At 48.8% G+C, this 21,509-nt stretch overlaps 1 protein-coding gene across 3 annotated transcripts in view; it reads left to right on the forward strand.

The window, feature by feature from the left end:
* Window positions 1-1,203: 1,203 nt before the first annotated feature.
* Window positions 1,204-21,509, forward strand: part of ABCA4 (ATP binding cassette subfamily A member 4) — a 132,350-nt gene continuing 112,044 nt past the window's right edge. For 2 of the 3 annotated variants that reach the window (XM_058716508.1, XM_058716510.1), the window contains exons 1-5: window positions 1,204-1,391; window positions 9,994-10,087; window positions 11,122-11,263; window positions 13,144-13,283; window positions 18,884-19,011. In XM_058716508.1, coding sequence (XP_058572491.1) covers window positions 1,326-1,391; window positions 9,994-10,087; window positions 11,122-11,263; window positions 13,144-13,283; window positions 18,884-19,011 — 570 coding nt within the window. In that variant the 5' untranslated portion in view covers window positions 1,204-1,325. The remainder of the gene's footprint in view (window positions 1,392-9,993; window positions 10,088-11,121; window positions 11,264-13,143; window positions 13,284-18,883; window positions 19,012-21,509) is intronic. The other variant, XM_058716511.1, reaches the window with a different exon arrangement.

The following is a 21,509-nucleotide window of genomic DNA, read 5'->3' on the forward strand; positions in this document are numbered from 1 at the left end:
TCTTATAACAGTGAATGGTAAATACATTTTAAACAAAAAGTTGGTTCAAAACTAGAAACAAGTAGCAATACCCCACTTGATTCATGGGCCACCAAAGTGTTTGGAAAATCAGTTGATAGAATTTTCAGTGTTTTGATCAACTATAAAAGTGGGTTAGTCCCAGCTGATAATGTATCATGACTGGTGTGTTTTGAACCTGCCACGCATCTTCCCACTTGTGAAGCCTTCACGTTGCTCAGCAGGTTTTGAAAAATTGTCAGCCTTTTCCTAATAGATACAGGAACTGACAATATTGATTATTTTGGAGTTCTTTGACTTCCTTAAAAGATACTCATGAAGTCTAGCTCTTCTCTTTTAAACTACTGCAACTCTATTGAGTTTTCTATTTGCGTTGCTGTTGCAATCCTGTGCCTACCCAGGAATTGTATTCAGATACATTCCAATGGGCTGCGGACAAATTCTTTGACCCTTTGTCAGTCTGTCCAGGTCAGATCCCCTTGTTGATTAAGGTAACTCACAATAAATAAATAGGCAGGAACCTTTCTGGCTGCAATTGATAGGAGCCAAATGAGCTAATTTAGGCAAAAGGGGATTTTACTGGAGGGATTGGGGTATCTTACAGCTAAATAGCCTGAAAGAAAAGCTAGGGAGCAGCTGTGGCCCAAGGACAACTGGAAACAGGGACACGGCTGGGACTCAAGCCCTCCGCCTTGCCTCTCTATGCGCTCCCTTCATTCCCTTTTGCTGCAGATCGAATTTCTCCAGCCATGGGGTACATAGCCTCTGGGCTCTGCCGACCCATATGGCTCACCTCTCTGGTGAGCTGAAGGCCCCTTCGTGAAAAGAAAAAGACACTCCTTTTCCCTGAATGCAGCCCTCTACCAGGGCCCAAGGTTCAGTCAGGACAAACAAGTGAGATTTCAGCCCAAACTCAGCTCTTGGCCTGGGCACCGTTGCCTGGGGTACAAACTGAATCTAGTTCCCCAGTACAGATCTAATTTCTCATAGCCTCTATGTTTTTGTGATGTGTTTATGCTTCCCTTGAAGTCCCCCACCTCCTTTTGCTCAGTGCCTAGCCATTCCTATCTTTAGGTGTCTCTTCCCTTCCTCAGATGGGGGCAACAGAGTGGCAGCCTGCTTTCCTCAACAAAGGGCTTACGTGAATTAAAAGGGATTATGCTTTGAAGGGGGAAACTAGCCTCTAATCACCCAGAGAAGGACACAGTGGCCCGAGACAGAGGTGCTCTGAGCGGTGTTGTATGTCCGTTGCTGTCCCTCCATAAACCGAGGGCTTGGAGTGATCTCCTGTTCCTGTGGCCACCGCCATGGGCTTTGTGAGACAGATCCAGCTTTTGCTCTGGAAGAACTGGACCCTGAGGAAAAGGCAAAAGGTAAGAAGGGCAGTCTGTGGTCTCAAAGTGAGGTGGAGAGCAAAGAAACGGTGGAGAGGGTGAGGTGGGGGTGGGGTGGGGAAGGTGAGAGGTCGGTGAGCTCCTTGCCATTTAGCACAGAAGTAACAGCTGGCTGCTCTGTGAACCTCTCTGACAAGTGTCCTTCATAGGAAGACATGTTTCTTTGTCCAGAGATGGGCCCTTTCCTCCTGCAGCCCAGCACGGCCAATTGTAGTCTTCTTTTGCCCTCCCTGCATGTGAATCCACAGCCTGCCCGTCCCTTCCCCCACCCCCTGGTGTTGAAACCTGCCATTCCAGTCCACAAGCCCTTTGAGCATCCATACTCTGCTGTGTGGGAAGATTCTAAGCCCTGAAGAACAGGCTCAAAGGAAAACAACACTCCAAGAGCTTTCCAGACCAATGATACTGTATTTCATTGATTCTATGAGTTACACTGGCTTTTCACACTTTCACATTTCTGACATTAGGTGCAGCGTGTGGTCAACTGGCACCTTAACTGGACACATTTGTTTCCTAGTGTGCAAGAAGTAACACTGCGCCTTACAATTGATGGTGTCTTAGATTCAATGAGATACAACTGCTTATCACCCAGCCCGGATTTTCACTGAGCCCTTTCAGTGAAAGGGGCTGATACGTGGCTGGGCTGGACTAGGGATGTAAAAGAAAAAGACACAGATTATACCCTGGACTCACTTCCAGTCTGGCTGGGGAAACCTGAAGGGTGTTTTGAGACGAAGAGCAATAAAAGGTAGGACAGGCCAGATATCCCCTGAGAAGTATAGGCGAGAGCCACAGGGGATCAGAGGACCCCAAGGGTATACATGCAAATGCCAACTGGCTTCTAATTTTTTTTCTGGAAAGGGGTGAAGTAAATAGGTAACTATAAAGAAATATGCACTTTGCTATAGCCTTGCAGTCTTGGAAACGTCAAATGACTAAAGATGCTGGAGGAGGAAGGAAGGAGGAAGGACCCAGGGGTGGATAGAGCTGAGATTAGACAGACTAGAGGCAGGCAAGGCAGGGAGACTTTGGAAGGAGGACGGGGAGGAAGAAGAGAATGGATTTGTTCCAAGCCTCCATTTGAGATGGGTATATGCAGGCGGGACAGGGTTTTCCTGGGTGTTGGAAAAAATGTTAGGGAAGAAGGGGCCATCTGGTAGAACATCTGAAGACCTGTGATTGTCTCGGTCAGGGTTCAGTCAGAGAAAATCTGGAATGTAAAAAGGTGTTAGCTAAGTACAAAGCTGCTACCCACGTGGGTGGAAGAGAGCAAGGTATCATAGAGGCAGCAATTGCAGGACACAGCTCCCACCCCCAGTGCTGAGGGAACCAAAGGAAGGACGTGGAATTGGTAGCACTTGGAAACACTGAGAAGATGCTGGCGGAGCTGTAACTCACACCTGTGAGGAAGGGGCACAATGAGGCTGCTCCTGGGGTCCCCTGCCCAGAGGGACCCTGGCTGGTGGGTGGGTTTGGAGCAGAGGGACAATAGCTTAATAACTAGCCCAAAGGGAGCAAGCAGCAAAGGAGACAGTCCAACCATGTGCACAGGTGGTCGGTCCTTTCTGCCGTGTGTGTGGCTTGGATAGGACTTAGGGAGGCTGCAGAGGGAAGCCAAGTTAGGATCCCCTCATATTTGGGAAACACCACTCTCCTCAGGCTGCTTTCCTTTGTCAAAGCAACTCTGATTTTCCAAAGTGTTGAAGTCAGTTGTTGCCCTCAGGAGCCAAGTGCTAACAGTAATCAGAGACTCAGTCCCTGGCTTCCAAGAGCTTCCCTTCCAGAATGAAAATAGACAAAAGTTAAGCAAGATTCATTATTTTTTTTTTTAACGTTTATTTATTATTGAGAGACAGAGAGAGACAGACCGTGAACAGGGGAGGGGCAGAGAGAGAGGGAGACATAGAATCTGAAGCGGGCTCCAGGCTCTGAGCTGTCAGCACAGAGCCTGACGTGGGGCTTGAACTCATGAACCTCGAGATCATGACCTGAGCCAAAGTTGGATGCTTAACCGGCTGAGCCACCCAGGTGCCCCAAGACTCACTATTTTTTTAAGTTTATTTATTTATTTATTTATTTTTTGAGAGAGAGTGCACACTAGTGAGGGAGGGGCAGAGAGAGAGAGGGAGACAGAGAATCACAAGCAGGATCCTCACTGCCAGAGCAGAGCCTGATGCGGGGCTCGAACACATGAAACATGAGATCGTGACCTGAGCTGCAATGGAGAGTCGGACGCTTAACTGACTGAGCCACCCAGGTGCCCCAAACAAGATTCACTATTAAATCCATTTATTTATTAATGTGTTACTTGAATCAACCAGTACTTATTAATCAGTAGGCACTGTGCCAGGTGCTGGGTACGCAATGGCAAACAAGACAAGCATGGTCTTTGTCCACAAGATGTTCACCATCTGTGAAATGCCAAGGAAAACCCAATCAGCAACTGTTTTCTTTATCTCATTTCCTGAAGAAATTAAGAATATCACTTAATTCTACTCGCAATGTGCTCTTTGTGGCCTTCAGACAATATGCTTGAGGACTTTACCTGCTGAAATGATTCTATTTCTGTGTCAGGCATGCTGCTGTTACAGAGAACGACCCTATTTTTAAAGACGGGATTTGGCTCAGAGTCCCTCACAACCTCCGCTCCCTTTCCCTGATGTTGGCGGGTGTCCCCTGTTCGGGGACTCTGTCTTTCTCATGGTGTTCTCCGCAGAGGAACACCTGGCCAGCCTCTCTGTGGTGAGATAGGACCAGCTGGGCTGAGAACCTTGACTGGGGGAATCTCCTAAGACTAGACCCAGTCTGGGCTGACATTCATTTGGTGTCATCCCGATGGCCTGGAATTTGAGATCTCTGCCCGGTATGCCTCCAGCCGACTTCCCAATGTTACCATATTCCAGGAATTTCCAGGATGTCTGAGGAAGATGGGGGCATCTTCCACAGCCCCCTGCAGCCCTGACAGGGGTCTGTGGCTCCTTCCCTAAGCTTTTGGTTCTTCTGGAAGCTTTTGCCTCTACAAATAGTGACTGTAAGGAAAGTACAACACACCTGGCCCGCAACTCAGCTCCCAGGTTTTTACTTGCTCAAACGTCCGTGGTCTTTGGGTGTTTACTATTGTGAGCAACAGCAAAACAGGTATCAAATGTCCCCATTCCTCTTCTCCCAACCCCTGACGGAAGAAGATGAAAATCTTTAGATCCGGGCTTTCCTCCCACCCCTTTTTAAAAATTTTCTTCCTCCGTTAACATGTATCAAGTATTACCAAGTGCCTGGCACTGTAGTGTCACCTCAGCTCCATGGGAGAGATACCACTGGTGTCTCCACAGGTACTGATGAGGTCAATGAGGCTTCAGAGGTTAGTGACAGGTGGGACTGGTCCTGGGACTTCAGGACAGGCAGATATGGCCGTGACCCCACACTGTGGTCATGGAGACCACAAAGATAGGGTGGCCATCTAATTTATTATCCAAACTGGGGCAGTTCTGAAAGTGAAAGGAGGTACTAGGAGCAATGGCACCAGGGCAATAAATGGAAACTAACACTTAACCTGGCAAACTGGGCTGTATGATCACCCTATACATCCAGCACAGCCCAGTGAGTCAGACACAGCCCCTGCTCTCATGGAATTTGGAGCCTGGTGGGAGCTCACACCTGCACAAAATTACCGACAGAATAGTGCGCGCAACAGTGGAGTAGAAGGAAGCGTGGGGTGGGAGGTGAGGATGAGCTCCGGGCGCTCAGAAGAGAAATGGGGTTTGGAGAGCGTGAGAGAAGACTTCTCAAGCCTAGCCCTAGAACATGCACTTCCAATGACGAGAGCTCTCCCCACTGCCCCAGACAAATAAACACCCGCCAGTATCTGCTACGGGCCAGGCACTGTGCCAGGTTTATAAAGATCACTGGGTGTGTTTCCTGCCCCTGAGAGCTCCCGGTGCAAGGCCTCCTTGGTGTTCTCCCCTTGTCCCAGCTTCCATGTCAGAGCAGGATATTTGGGGAGGCCTGAGGACTCATGAGAGTAGGGGGGGTTATTATGACCTGGGCACCTGCTAGGCCTGTGGCCTTTGGTTCCAGGCCCAGCAATAGGCAAGGAGAAACTGGCAGGTGCAGGGAGGGTGGGCAGCCCGCTGCAAGCCTGCCCAGGTCCCAGGGTAGATTCATCCAGGCTAAGAATCCTGGCTGGGTTGTTGGTGCAGAAGGGAGAATCAAGCAGTTCATTTCAAGCCTTGGCTACCCACCTTTAAATTGGAAACAGACTAGGAGGGAAGGAAATCTAGCTGGCGGAGATTTAAAACAACAAGTACAATTCTGCCCTTCCTTGCAACCCCTCCTCCCCCATGTAGACTGAGCTATAAAGAGAGGGGGAGGGGAAGAAAAAAAAAAGGAGAGAGAGAGAGAACAAGGAAATACCAGTTAGGGGAAAAAAAAAAATTTCCACCGGCCCCTTCTGAGCCTTGGCTGGGCTTAATTAAAGTTACAGACATGTTTAAAGGGAAAGGGTGGGGGGAGTCAGAGCCGCCTTCAAAACATGTTTTTAATTACGCTGTGGAATTTCTCCCTGGGGTATGCCTGCGCACAGTTGAGCATCAAGGACAAGGATGCCGCTTTGGGGTGGGGATGCTGAGCATGACTGGGGTGGGGACCATGGGGAGAGGTTGTTGTGAGGACCTGCCCATCTGGAAAAGAATTGCCAGTGGTCTTTGTGCAGGAGGGAGTGTGAAATGCGGCCCCTCCAAGACAAACGTCGCAGAGTTAGAACAATAGCACTGACCTCTCAACAGACGTTTTTCATTTACCAAGCTCTACCTGTGCTGGTGGTTCTCAGACCCAGCTGCACAATTGGAATTACCTGAGAAGTGTTAAAAACAAACAAACAAAAACCAACCTGATGTCCGGTGTAATTGATGTGGGGCACAGCCTGAGCTCCCCACCTGATTCCAGCTGGCAGCCACCTGGGACCTGCCTTGAAAGAAGGTGGTCAAGAGGGGGTGGGGAGCAGACAACAGCAGCCCTAACTCCGAGATACGGTGGAGAGGAACACCTGCAGAGCCACACTAGTCCTAGGCCAGGCAAAGAATGAAGGAGGCAAAGGAGAATTCTGATCTGGTCTCCCACTTGGCGTGGGGGTGGGGGGATGGGGGACTTCAAATCACAATGTCCTGCAAAGACCAGATACTTCAAAAATACAAGAAGGAGTGAGTGAGGAGAGGAGAGAACGTGTGTGACAAACACTGGAAGGGATGTGTGTGTGTGCTAGCTTGGGTTTGGGAATTTTATCCACGGACGGGTAGGCCAGGCTGGCCCATCCCTCCCCTGGTGCAAGCCCCTCTAAGAGATGGAGCAGGGGACAGTGGGTGGTCAGTAACTCAAGAAGCCCATGTTTCCAAACCAGCAAATGAACAGTTCTGAATCCAGAAAGGGAGAAAGAGAGGGGACCTGAATGTGAGTGGAGGGCAGACCTAAGACCTCACAGGTAAAAAGTAAATGAGATCTCTTTGCTCTTTAGCCTTTACAATGTGCTGTGACCTACAGCGTCCCTGTGATCTCTGTGAAAGTGAGGGTCAATAATAAATGATATGTGTCTATTGAATGTTACCTTGTACCCGATTCTGCTCTTCTGCTCTAGGTGTTTCACATTCACTTCCTCCTCTCATCCACTCTGGGTGGGGGGGGGGGGGGGGAGGCCCTGGTATCAGCCCCCATTTTACAGATGAAGTCCTGAGACATGGAGAGATTGAATGGGTTACCCAAAGTCATACAGCTAATAGGGAGAGAGCTGGATAAAAACCTCAGTACTGACACTCTCAACTCTTAGTGTATGCTGAAGGACGAAACGGTCTCATTTCACAGATGAGAAAACTGAGATTCAGTGATGAAACAAGCCCCAAAGTGATTCTTATCCCAGATCTTCCCGTTCCCAAATGTCTCACATACCAGACTACTCCGGATAGACATTGCTACGTGGAAGGAAGCTGACTGACTTGGAAGAAAGCCAAAGTTGCAAGCAATTGTCTTAAGGGGAAGAATCTGATGTGTGGAATCTGGGCTAGTTGTCTCACTTCCTTGGTGAAGACACCAGGAACAACTTCCGGTTTGATTGCTCGTACTTGTCACTCACATGGTTATCTTGCCAGACTTGCTTCCCGATCTTACTCATTGACAGAAGGACCTAGGATAGAAGGCATGGAGCCAGTGTACAGAACATGCCTCGGGGGGTGCAGTTTGTTAAATCTGCAAAGTGTTGGTGACTTGAGCCTCTGTGTCACCTCCACCTCCTCCAGGAACCTCCTAGACCAGTCTCAGCAAAGGTTCGTTCATTCCATACTTATGGGGCACCTATTATGAAGCTGGCCCTGTGTCGGGTGTGGAATCAAAGTAGTGACAAGGATAGACACGGCCCCTGCCCTTAGGAAGCTCGTAACCAGTGAGGGTTCCATTTCCATGAAGGAGTAAGGACTCTGATTTACAATGAGTGATAAGGGGAGTGCAGGGTGCTGTGGAAACAGCTGTGCTGGGGAGGGTGTTAACAGTGAGATAGGGTCCCTGGGGAAGAGGCTCAATCCCCTCCTCCTTTGGTTTGCTTGCCCTAGGGGAACTGCCAACATTCCAATGGTTATCCAATGGGGTCAGTCTTTGTAACACTGGATGGGAATTGGCCAATTTCGATGCTTTGCCATCTTATAGAAAAATGTGTACGGGGAGCCCTGAAAAGTGAGTGTCTTAAGGAAAATTTATATCATATATAATAATATTTTGGTGTGTTTCCTCTAACATATCTTCCCTAGACATATTTTGAATAAAACATTGAGTAAAAAGTTATAACCTTGAGGCACCTGGGTGGCTCAATTGGTTGAGCATCTGACTCTTGATTTTGGTTCAGGTCATGATCTCAGGGTTCATGAGACAGAACTCCAAGTCAGGCTCTGGGCTCTGCACAAACCACAGAACCTGCTTGGGATTCTCCTTCTCCCTCTCTCTCTGCCCCCAACCACTTGTGGGCTCATGCACACCCAAGTGTACTCTCTCTCTCAAAATAAACTTAAAAAAATAAGTTCCAACTGCAACCACCTGCCCTATGCATGTTTTGTTTTTTCTTCAATGCATTATCCTTTCCCCTGCACTGATTTATGTTACAATTTGCAATAGTTCCATAGCCAGCATACTCTACTAGCAGAAAAGGAACAAATATTCACTGAGTACCTGCTGTGGTGTCTTTCACTTTGCTGAGCACTTATGTACATTTCTTTGAAAGGAACGGCAAACGGTCAGGGCATCTGGGTGGCTCAGTTGGTTAAGTGTCCAATTCTTGGTTTCAGCTCAGGTCATGATGTCATGGTTTATGAGTTTGAGCCCTGAGTTGGGCTCCACACGCTGCCAGTGTGCAATGTGCTTGGGACTCTCTCTCTGCCCCTCCCTTGCTCTTTCTTGCTCTCTCGTTCTCTCTCTCAAAATAAATAAACTTAAAAAAAAAGAAGAAGAAGAAGAAAGGAATGACAAAGGGTCAAAGACCATGCAAATGACCCCTAGCTGATCTATATATACTTAAGTCTCTATTCTTAGCCATCAGCAAAAGTTCTCCTTCAGATCTTAGGAGTTTCCTTCCTAAGGTCTCTGGAGTGGGGGTTGGGTAGAATTGCTATTCCATTTCCCCAATTCACATGCCCCCTCCTCTTCTTCCCTCCCACAGTCCCACGCCTGCAACAGAATATGGCTGTGCAATGCCACAGAATATGGCTGAAACAACCAATTGCTTCTTCCTTTGGAGTCAAGTCCTTAAACTCTAATTGAACCTATATTTTAGTAATGGCTTTCAACCATGTGTTGTTAGCAGCAGCCAGAATTGTAAAAACTCACAATAGTATGCCCTGCTTTCTTCCTTTAAGCAACAAGAAATTGTGGAAGGAAAGATGTCGGTAAACAGATTTTTATTGACCTTGCTATGGATCACAGTACTTAGGAGTCATTTGCTCATTCATTCAGTGACCTCATATGCAAGGTCATTCGTTGGCGATACACACAAGGTCTAGTGTGCACTAGAAGAAGGCAGGGCAGTGGAGAGATGCAGAAAGAGCACTGGTTCTGGAGACAGGAGGCTGGATTCTGGTTCAGATGTTGTCACTGCTATTCTGACACTACACAGGTCACCTTCCCTCTCTGGGCCTCATCTGCAGAATGAGAGGTTATAATGAAATCTTTGCTACCCGAAGCATTATCATTACCTGGGAGCTTGTTAGACATGTGAGATCCCGGTAGGCCTCTACAGAACAGAGTCTGTATTCACGTGCACAGTGACATCTGAAAAGTACTGAAGCACCCATCTTGGTCCTTGCTGAAAATCTTTGTTAATGCAGTTTCCTAAAATAGAGGCAGAGCAGAACCCAAATGGACGAAAAGTCTTATTGGTTTAATATGTCAGGATAGAGGTAATGAGGGAGAGGCGACAAAAGGAGGAAGTCCTTTAGGAAATAGACCACAACCAAACCCTATTGCACAGATAGGTGCTGATTTGTGTGTCTTTTCTGGGTGTGTTTCCAGTAATGTCTTAGCATCACTCTTCCTTCTTTTTGTTTTGTTTTTCCAGATTCGCTTTGTGGTGGAACTTGTATGGCCTTTATCTTTATTTCTGCTCTTGATCTGGTTAAGGAATGTCAACCCGCTCTACAGCCAACATGAATGTAAGCATAATGGAGGGGGGTAGCCCTGGCCAGCCTAGAGGTCCAATCCTTTCATTTAGGAAAGCCTTGGGGGCTAAGGGTGCCAGATTGGATCTACTTATCATTTCATGCCTACAGTGCAAAAAACAGAGATTCATTAGCATCATACAAACTAATATTTTAATCCTACATCTTGCAAATACTTGTATGTAGTTACTGAAGAATTGTGAAATTAGTTTTTGTTTCTGCCAGTTCTTTTCTTTTTTTTCCTATACTTAAACTCTTACTGGTTTTAAAAGCAGATTATAAATGAGTTTATTTTGGAGACCAGTCTAGGGATATGTTATATACGGTGCTAGAGAAAAATGAGAAGGGATGCTGTACAGCCACATGTAGTCATATATTATTTCTTGGATCCCAGAGGTACCTTGGGACATGGAATGAGGCTGTGAGTGCCTCTTTTATACTATGTCATGGTTTCCAGCCAGGATGACATCTTCTCCCTCTGAGCAGCTGACGTGCAGACCTCAGGAGTAATACAAAGCTTCTCAGTCCTCTATTCTTGTTTTTTACTGTATTGGTCATGAGTTTTAAGCCTCAAGTTCTGGGTCAGTTTCCTGTTCATCAAACTCTTGCTTACACCCCAAGGAGCCCATAACCTGCAGCCTTCTTGCATGCTTGGGGTAGGTGCTCATAAGAACATAAGGAATAGATGAACCTCCTTTCCTCCTAAAGTGTCAGCAACACTGTGGAGCCATCGTGAGCTAACATCCCTCCACCATCCCTCCTCTGTTCCCCTCCACACTTCCCTCCGTACCTCTACTAGAACATTTGTCTGTCTCCCCACTACACTGGGAGCTTGAGAGGAGAGAGCCTGTCTCTGGTACTCAGCATAGGGCCTGACATCTATTAGAGGCTCCTGCTTCTTAAATGTTGACGAATGAAGGAAAACACCAGAGGGGCCAGGATCCTTCCTGCAGAGGCCCCAGCAACTAGAACCAGCATCCTGTGTGATTCCCAAGACTAACTCCTTGTCTTCATTTCCTGTCCTCAAGGCCATTTTCCCAACAAGGCGATGCCCTCAGCAGGAATGTTGCCGTGGCTTCAGGGGATGTTCTGCAATGTGAACAATCCTTGTTTTCAAAGTCCCACCCCGGGAGAATCTCCTGGAATTGTGTCAAACTATAACAACTCCATGTAAGTGTTGAGATTCCGCCGAATCTTGAGAGCACTGGTTCTTAACCTGAGGAGCTAACAACCCTTCTGAGAAACCGATGAAAACCCCCATCCCCCAAAATGGACACACACATAAAATATTACATTGTGCATATGAATTGGGGGGTGTCGTGGACTCCAGGCTAATGACCTCTCATCTGGGGTCTAATTTCAAGTCAAATCACATAGAAAGAGAATCTGCCTTTGGAATTCCCTTTCAGAGCAGGAGGTGGGAGAACATAATGTGAGCATGTCCTATGGACAGAGGCTCAGGAATGCTCACAGGGTTGTCCTTTACCCACTGAGCTGATCTTCAGCTTACATCTGAAGGACACCAAAAGGGGTTGTTGGAAAGTGGGCTTCACTATACTTGTATAACAACACAGGTCAGATGGAAAAGGATATTTGGTTACTCCGGTTGTTTTCCTTAGAGGAGCTCCAGATATAATTCCTCTAGGACAAACCTGTATTTTGACTCAAGAAAAGGAGCACTTGGCAAGTCAGCCCAATGCTCAGAGGTAGCCTTCCCCATTGGGAACAAACGATGGCTGTTTTTGCCCTACAATGGCAGAGTAGAGTCATTGCAACAGAGACTTATGGCCTGTTAGCCTATAATATGTATCTGTTCGCTAATCCCTGGAATATAGGAAGATAGAAGAGGGAACATCTGTTTTCCTAAGAATGTCAGGGAGGTGACATTTTAGTTGGGCTCACGTGGTTGCAAACACCACCTGGAGATTTTAACTTGTAATCTACAACTTCAGCTTGAGTCTCCCTGAGGTACGTGAGAGGAAACACCCACCCAACCATAGAGATCCCATGGGGTTATATGGTGGGATCAGAAGAGTTTTGGAGATGCCTCAGTGGAGGCTAGATGGAGCTTTGGTGGACTGGCACTAGAGGTGTCTATAATCTGAGGGAGTTGGGGAAGAAGGGCTTCAGACTCCAGCTGTACTTGGCATTTGAACCAGGAAATATAGGTTTCACATTTCACACACTTGTTGCAGGTGAAATATTGACTTATTCAAGGTTCTTTTGCTTGCAAGGCACAGAAACCCATTCAAGCAAGCTGAAGCTCTAGAGACAAATATATGATTTGGACACTAGACCTCCTTGCAAAGTCAAGGGAAGCCAAGCAGGCCTCAGGACAAGAACTGGACGGCTGGGGACCAGCTCTCTTCTGTCTGGGCCTACAGGGTTCAGCCCTCTGGCCCTCTCTGGGCATCTACTACATTCACCTCTCTCCATGGACCAATGTCCCTGCTTCTCAAAGCCCAGGCTGGCTCTGGTTGTCTAGTTCAGAGCACCTTGCCCTGGCCAATCATAAGAGCATCCTTGACTACCATTCAAATTCCTGGGAACATAGCTGATTGGTTCAGTTTCATTTTGTTGTCCAGTTAGCCATGGGAGAGGGTGTGTGTGTGTGTGTGTGTGTGTGTGCGTGCGCGCATGTACACATGCAGGGAGGAATTGGAGATTTAGCATGGCGGTCCCTGCCTATGAATGGCTGGAAGGGCAGGTGTCAGAGAAGTGGCAATGGTTGGAAAGAACTTCCAGTAATATCTTCTAATGTCATCCTGCTTAAGGCTTCTCTGGACAGAAGACACACAGAGCATGGGGTTGAGAGGTGACCCAGCCCTGCCAAAACTAGAAAACGAAACAAATTGCTCACCAGCTCTATTAGCCTATATGTACAACAAAGTTCAAATGTCCTTTTCTCCTTTGACCTTCACAGTATGATAAGGATACATAATGTAGTAGCTGGGTCAAGCATGTGGTATCTTAAAGAATAGCAAGAGTGTTATTATTATTATGAAAGTGACAACGATATCTTTCCTGATGAAGCTTTGTCTTTCTTACAGCTTGGCACGAGTGTTTCGAGATTTTCAAGAACTCCTTATGGATGCACCAGAGAGCCAGCACCTTGGCCATGTTTGGAAAGAACTTCAAACTTTTTCCCAACTCATGGACACCCTCCGGACTCACCCTGAGAGAGTTGCAGGTGTGCTGCTCTTGCGTGTTCTCAACCATCACTTGCCTCATCCATCAGGGAGACAGAAGGCACAGGAAAGAGCAGGGAGATTTGATGGGAAAAGGTACTAGAGGAGGCAGGAAGGAATGGATATAGAGGTGGCATGAAGTTCACCTTGGGGAGGACTCCTCTTTCCATCAGCTTCGAAGTTAGGAAATTGAAGAGGGCAGGAAAGTTCTCATTCCAGGTAAGTCTAGAGACAGAAAGGAAAATGCCGAGACAGGTTGTACTCTGGGAAGTATGAAGCTAGATTAGATGTGGAAGCAGGAAGAAAGAGGTAAAAGGAAAGGTGTGGAACTGTTTTCATAGAGCACTAGAGAGCAAGCTAGCCAAAGATGTGTGGAAGCAATGCCAAGTAAGGGGCCAGGGAGGTCAGAGTGCATATGTGTATTGTGGCATAAATATATACGATCATTCCATTTCTTCCAGGGATATTCAGCATCCCAGACCCTAAGGCAGAGCAGGTGCATAGGTGGGTGATACAGCCCTGGGGGGGATACAGGGAGGTGCTGCAGAAAGTCCAGGAGGCAAGCGGTTGAGGGCAGTGACTGGAAGACATGCATCGGGTCCAGGCTGTATAAGGATGGATGATGGGATGCCAGAAGTGCTGAAATGGCCGGGAGGAAATGGGGGTACAAAGGAATAGAGGTCTCCTGAAGTTCCATGATCCTGTTTAAGGACTGGGGAACTGAGCAGGATGGAAGGCTTGGTGACTTCAAAGAGTGAGCTATGTGGATTCAGGATTTCCACAGCAGGCGGGAGCAATGAGAACGAGCCCCTGGGGGTGGCCACGGTGGCTGAAGTAGAGCAGAGGTGAAGGTAGGCGATGGGGAGGTTGAGGGAAAGAGAGGCCAGGCCGTTGGGTCACTGAGTTTGTGCGGGCGAATAGAGGAGCCGGGCATCAGGGTAGGAGAGCCACCTGGGCTCAGAAACAGTGAGAGCTGGATATGGCAGAAGCCTGGGCACCAGCTGGAACCCTATCCCCCTTCCCACCTGCCCCCAGGAGTGCAAATGAGCATCGGGGAGGGAGCAAGCCTTGACAGAAATCCAGTCTTTACAGTCCTGCAGGCAGAGAAAAGGCTGCCAGTGTGGGAACTGTTAAGGGATGTGGCTCAGAGGCTGGGAAGGAAGAAGTTTGGAGATGCTGGATCATCCTATGTTCCTGGGATAGGGATGGGGGGCAGTGACTCTCAGGATGACCTTAGAGGATGACAGGGACGAGCAAGGAGTCTACCAAGGGGATAGGAGGGGCTGGATAGAACAGCTCCTGCTCAGGGTTCCAAACAAGACGAGCGGGAGAATGGCACACATCAGCCCTCTGGGGCTCCTCACCCATGCAGCTCGACACACAGGTCAGAGTGGGTGGTCACCCCGAGGGCTCCCAGGACTGAGAGAACAGTGACCATACCCTGGGGAGGGCGGTGGAGGGAAGCAGGAGGGCTTCCAGAGCTCAGGACAGTCAGGAGGGGAAAGTTCTTTTAGGAGAATTCCCATCGGGCCACCTTCTCCTTCCTCTGCCTATTGGAGCAATGAAGGACAGGGGCATGTTCAGATGGCATGTTAAGATTACTTCATGACATTTTAATTCTTTCAAAAATAGTGACACATGTTCTTTGTGTAGTAACTTTCTACAAACCAGATTATAAACACTACCTTCTTTGCTGCTCTGGATAGAAGAGTTTACTTAGCTCAAGCTAAGTAAGGTGTGAGTAAAATCAACATTTTAATGGTAAGAAAAAAAGGGGGAGAGGCAGCAAACAGAGAACACTTTTGCCCAGGATTAAAGAAGCAGATGAGAACATGGGCTGTCCAACCGCTGGAGTGATTGTCCACCCCATTCATCCAGTGGGATCTGGAAGGAGGCAGACATTTCGTTTCAGTATCTGATTGTCAGATGGAGTCCAGCTGGGAGGAAATGTAAAGGAAGTCATTTCAAACCACAATTTCTCTGTGGTCTTTACAGTGTGTACATGAGAACCAAAGTCACTACTTGCTAACCCCAGCACGGGCCTACTTTTGAGTTGGCATACAGGTGGTTCCTTCTGCAGGCCTCCAGGCTGTGAGGGAAATTCTCTAATTGAGAGCAGTTTTGGCGGTCTGGGGAGACAGGGTCAGCCAAGGCTGCCCAAAGGAATTTGGGGGCTGGAAGCAAAGATTTCGCAGAACCCCTGACCTTGGTGGCCATGAGAGGGGACCATCCCCAAAGTCTCTGAAGGAATTCTAGGCCAGGGACTGGGGTCCACCATCAGCATGGCAGACTACTTTAGGGTCCATTCTAGGGTCACTTGGGGACCTTGCTCACTGTGAACATTTGTCCTCAACCCAAAGCTCCATTGGAGGGTAAAGCCTTTGAGAGCGAGGTGGGCGGCTATCGTTGGTATGTGCTTTTGCCTGTCAGTTCCCAGTCACCTGGGAAAGTATGCCGATGGTTGACCCAGGCGGCCTTTTCTTTTCCTAGCAAACCTGTAGTGCAGCATTCTCAGCAGGGGAGGATTAATGGTAAAACACCAGACATGAAGCCCCCTCCCCTCTCACCCCCAAGCAAGCTCTGTGGTCTCCCAATCATCTTCAAACACCTTCTTCCCATGAGCCCTACACATTCTCCTTGCTTCTCTCCCACCCCAACCCTCAGCTCCCCTCAGCTCCATGGGCCTCAGCATCCCCCTCCCCCAGCCTCTTCCCAGGGAAGAGAACAAGAAGAACCACATTTTAAACAAAATTTATTTTTCTTTCCTCAGGCCCCCAGTTCACATTTCTCCCTCAGGAGTCTGGTAGAGCTTCTGTCTGGTATCAGCCACCTCTTACATTTTGGGCCCCACACTCTCCCTACAGGGTGGCCCCCACCCCTCTGCAGGTGTGTGGAACCAGCACACTCCTGCCCCTTCTCCCTGGGGCCACAGCAACCCAGTCACCTGGGGTGGGGGGGGAATGGCTACCCTCTCCAAGCAAGATATTTGTATGTAAGTTCAGGTGAGTTAGTTAAAGAATAACGAATTGATCAACAGTCAGATGGGGTCCCTAATCTCAGGTCCCAACAATAGGTATTTATTGGGTGCCTCCTGTCACTCCACAGGCATTTATCGAGGCCCTAATTCCATGTCAGGCTCTCATGCTGGGTGTCAGAGAGAGGTGACTTCAAGGGCTTACAGCTGTGTGCCCAGCACTGCTAGGTATGATGAGGGGTATCATGAAAGCAGGGTCTATAGTCCTCTACTCTCCAGAGATGTGTGTGTGTGTGTGTGTGTGTGTGTGTGTGTGTGTGTGTGTGTGTGTTGGGGGTGTCACTAAGCCAGTCTATGACATAATGCTATAGGTGAAGAAGTGATTGGGAGAAAGAACAACTGAGGTGGGGTTCAGGGGAAGGAAGAAAGGAAGCAGAGTTTGGAAGACGACATGACTCACGTTAGCAGGGAAAGGGGAAGGCAAGAATAAAATAGAGCAGCACCTTTCAGACCCCTCCTGCTCCCAGAAGGGTTCCCTCTTGTATTCCAGTTCCCCTGAAGCCTTTGGGCTTTCCCTATGGGGAAGGTGGGGAGACTGGACTCCCTGGTGGCACAACGTCTGAGAGGCTGCTGTGGAGGGGAGACTTGGGGCCGGGTGCCCCTGACCCAGTTGCATGGGCAGGCCTGTGGTGTTGTCCCACCCTCTTTTAAGAGGCAATCAGCAGCAACCTCAATCTGGACGAGCCCTGCAGGGAGAGGACCGACCTGAAAAACGGAAGTGAAGGCTGTCAAGCACTCAGCAGGGCAGGCCTCTAGGTCGCCTGGTGAGGAGAGAATGTGGGGGGGTGGGAGAGGATGGGGTGCTGTGGTGTTAGGACCAGGAGGGAGCAGGGGCATTTGATAAGTAAAGTTAGTTAAAGAAGCACTAAGAGATAATTTGTCAACCAGGCTCCCAGGGGAGCTGGGATATAGACAGAGGCATTTTCACGTAACACAGATGCTTTCCCTTGATGTTGAAATGATTTCATAAATATCTGGGCCTATAGCCTACTTTGGTGGCCAGGGCCTCACGAACCGTGGCAGTGGCCTGCTTGAAGCTGAGTGTTGGCCCTGGAAGCAGGCAGTGGAGGTGGGTACCCTGGGTGTGAATCCCCCGGGAGGTGTCAGAATAATAACAACACATTCAGAACAAGCACTTATCCAGGGTTCGCTGTTTTCAGGCCTGGGAGTTAGCTACTTCACAGTCCTTACCCCGAGTCACCCTCACAATAACCCTGTGAGTTGTGGCAAGTACAGACACAAGGGTTCAATCACTTGCTGCAGGGTCACCTTAACTGTTAGGAGTCCTTTATGCCTCCTGATAAAACATTTCTGCTTCTGGAGAGCCTGGGTAACTCAGTTGGTTAAGCATCTGCCCAGTTGCACGGGCAGGCCCTTGGGGTTGACCCACCCTCAGGTCATAATCTCGTAGTTTGTGAGTTCAAGCCCCATGTTGGGCTCTGTGCTGACAGCTCAGAGCCTGGAGCCAGCTTCTTTTTTTTTTTTTTTATAATTTTTTTAAATGTTTATTTATTTTTGAAGGATCGAGAGACAGAGAGTGAGCAGGGAAGGGGCAGAGAGAAAGGGAGACACAGAATCCGAATCTGTCAGCACAGAGCCTGATGCGGGGCTTGAACTCACGATCCGTGAGATCACGACCTGAGCTGAAGTGGTGGCTTAGCCCACTGAGCCACCCAAGCGCCCTCTGGAGCCAACTTCTGATTCTGTGTCTCCCTCTCTCTGCCCCTCCACTGCTCACGCTGTCTCTCTCTCTCAAAAATAAATAAACATTAAAAAAAATTTGTTTTTAATTTCTGCTTCTAGTATGTTTTGAGTGACGTCAGAGAGAATGTGACTGGGGCCGATCAGAGCATGAAATTACAAGTCCAGGCTATCGGCCATCTCCTCTTTCCCACTTGAAGTTTTCTTGCCTCACACAGCCCCACCTCTCCTTGCCCATGTCAACACCCTGAGCTGAGAGCCTTAGCTGAGATGGCAGAAATGCCAGGAAGGGTCCTCTACCCTGTGACAACACAGTGTGGACACAGCATGTATGTCCTCTGACCCTAGATTAGGTTTTTTTCAACCTTAACACTAATGACATTTTGGACCAGATGGTTCCTCAGTTTGTAGTGAGGAGGGAAGTTATCCTGTCTACTGTGGAATGTGACCAGCATCCCTGGCCTTTACCCAATAGAACCTCCCCAGACAAAAATGTCTCCAGACGTTGCCAAATATTTCCAGGGGCGACAAAATTGCCCCACTTTAGCTCCTCACCCCCATCCGGTAGAGAGTCACTGTTACAGACCAACTCCACCAGGCATCTGATGACCCCTCCCCTGCCCTGAGCTAACTTTTTCCACCTTCTGTGCCTTCTCACTAAGTTTTGCCAGGCTGCGTCAGCAGTAAATGCTGTGACTGTGTTGGTGACAGCCTACTGGCAGGAGCCCTGACCTCCAAGCTCCGAGGGAACCCAAGAACGGAGTCTTCTGCTGAGAGCCAATTAGAAATGTTTCCAATCAGTTCTACATGTTTTTCCTTTTTTGACTCCTTCCCCATTTGTCACCCTGTTCTTTCATTCATATGCAGGAAGAGGGATACGAATTCGGGATGTCCTAAAAGATGAAGAAACACTGACGCTATTTCTCATGAAAAATATTGGCCTGTCTGACTCAGTCGTCTACCTTCTGGTCAACTCCCAAGTTCGTCCTGAGCAGGTGGGTGGATGTCACTGGTCCCTGGAGTGGAAAGGTGAGCCCTGAGCCTGAGAAAAACAGGGGAGACCTTGCATTATTTTTCCTTCTTGCTTTCACATTCAGAATCCATGCTTTGTTCCAAATATTCAGAAAAATACCTGGGGGTCACTTGAGATAATGGGCCTTCCCATCATAGGATTCTGAAGCAGGCCAAATCCTGGAAACACTTCAAACAGCTCAGAGTTTTATAGCTGGAAAGAACCTTAGGGATCACGTAGCTCAGACTCCTCTTATATTTGAGGAAACTGGGGTTTCTTCATGTATTCATCAAATACTTAGGGACATTTTAGGTACCAGACTACAGTGTGAACAATACAGGCAAGCCCCTGCCTCTGGGAGCTTACATTCCTGTGGGAACAACAAGTAATAATCAAATAAGTGCTTCCAGGTTAAGATAGGTGCTGGGAAGAAAACGTGACAGAGTTGGGAGTTCGGGAGGAGCTGGGAGGCATGGGGTGGGGGCCTACTGAAATGAAACAGTCAGGGAGAGCCTTTCTGCCGAGGTGGTATCTGAGTAGACCTGCCTGAACAGAAGGCAGCCATGGAAATAACTGGAAGAGGAGAGTTCGGTGCGAAAACAGGCCACGCATGCGGTGTCTGAGTGTGCTGAGCTAACCTGCCCGGGTGGCAGACCTCTGATTTCCTGCATGTTTTCTTCTCGGTGCCAGGCAATCCGCATTGCACATTCTGACCTAATCCCCCCAGAATCTATTTCATGCACCTTCATAATCTCCTATAGGCATTCACAGTGTGTTCACCACTAACACAAGACTTTCTCATCTGTGAAAGTCTGGGCCTCACAGGCTCCTGCCCAGCCTCCTGGGCCTGTGGGTTCCTGGCGTGATGAACACGGTGAGAATGTAAGATAAGCAATGGCCCCATAGTGCAGACGCCCCTCCTGCCTTTCCTGGCCAGGTCTGCACCTCCTCCAGACCCCAGGGAAGACTGAGACATAAACAGAGAATTTCAGAGCCGGTGTCAGTCCTGAGATAAAGTCTGAGCCCAGAGGAGGGAGGGGGATCCCACCCGCCTGGGCAGGGCTGGCTCTGTGGAAAGGGGTTTTCAAGCTGGTTCCCTGCACAGCAGTAAAGAAGCCCATACCTGCTTTTCTGGCTTCTCAAACCCTGAGGTTTTCCCTGAAACTACCTGAGGGGAACAGAGGGTCAGCCTTGAGGTGGTCCATCAGGGCCCTTGGGACTCAGTGCCCACAGCACCCAGGCCTTGACCCTTAAAGTCAGGCCTGGTGGCCCTGCTCTGCTCTCCCTCCCACCCCCACCTGAGGGGGTGGTGGCTGCAGCATTGATGGCTCATTCTCCCCTTTGCTTTCTCTTAGCTCATAAAACTTAAGTCCTGGAAATGCCTGTGATGACTTCCAGTTGGTAATAAAAGGGAGATGGAGATAAGGGCAGGAATTTAGGGGAAATTTCTTTCCAGTTCCTCACTGGCGTGACATTTGGATCTCTAGTTGCTGTGCTGCTGGCATCAGAGCTGAGCCTCTCACATGGGGAGAAGGGGCCAGAGTCACTGGCTATTATTTAGGCTGCTTGCTCTGATAAGCTGGTCTTTCCCTGATCAGCAAACGTGAGAGCTTGAGTCGGGAACCCCAAACTCCTGCTGCTTGCAGGTGCCAATGCTGTTGTCCCATCTCTCTCTGGGCCAATCCTGTTGTCCCAGCTCTCTCTGGGCCCCCCCATACCCTCCCTGCTTCTCAGCCTGGTTGCGGGCTACACCTGCCTGCTGATCTCTAACTCAGTCTGCATCCAGCTGTGCAACTCCTTCCCAGCACCGTGCACCAGAGCTTTCCCCTACGGCAGCAGTGTTCTCTCTCTGTGCTGTCCAATATGGTAGCCACTAGCCGGATGCGGCTGGTAGCACTCAAGACAGGGCTAGTGCAGCTGAGGAACTGAATTTTAAATGTGATTTAATGTTGATTACTTTAAACTCATTATTATTATTTTCTCAATGTTTATTTTTGGGAGAGTGAGAGAGAGGGACAGAGTGAAAGCGGGGGGAGGGGCAGAGAGAGAGGGAGACATAGAATCCGAAGCAGGTTCCAGGCTCTGAACTGTCAGCACAGAGCCCGACGTGGGATTCGAACTCATGAACCGTGAGATCCTGACCTGAGCCGAAAATCAGAGGCTTAACTGACTGAGCCACCAGGTGCCCCGTGATTGCTTTAAATTTAAAAAACCGTGTGTGGCTTACAGCTCTCTGATCGGTCATTCTCAGCAAACATGGGATTTTGTTCTTCACCATCAGGACTGGATGCCCCTCCTTGTCCTCTCTGCCTGGCATCTGAGCAGGTCTCCCTCCATCTAGGAAATTGTTAGACGATGAGAGTGGAATAGTTGTCTGGCTTGTCCCTCACCCCGCTCCCACACCCAGCTCTGTAAACTCCTGGACTTGCTTCAAGGCCCAGCTCAAGTGTTGCCTCCCCAATGAAATCATTCATAATCCCT

This window comes from Neofelis nebulosa, chromosome 2 (genome assembly GCF_028018385.1).
Source record: "Neofelis nebulosa isolate mNeoNeb1 chromosome 2, mNeoNeb1.pri, whole genome shotgun sequence".
Taxonomy (NCBI): Eukaryota; Metazoa; Chordata; class Mammalia; order Carnivora; family Felidae; genus Neofelis; species Neofelis nebulosa.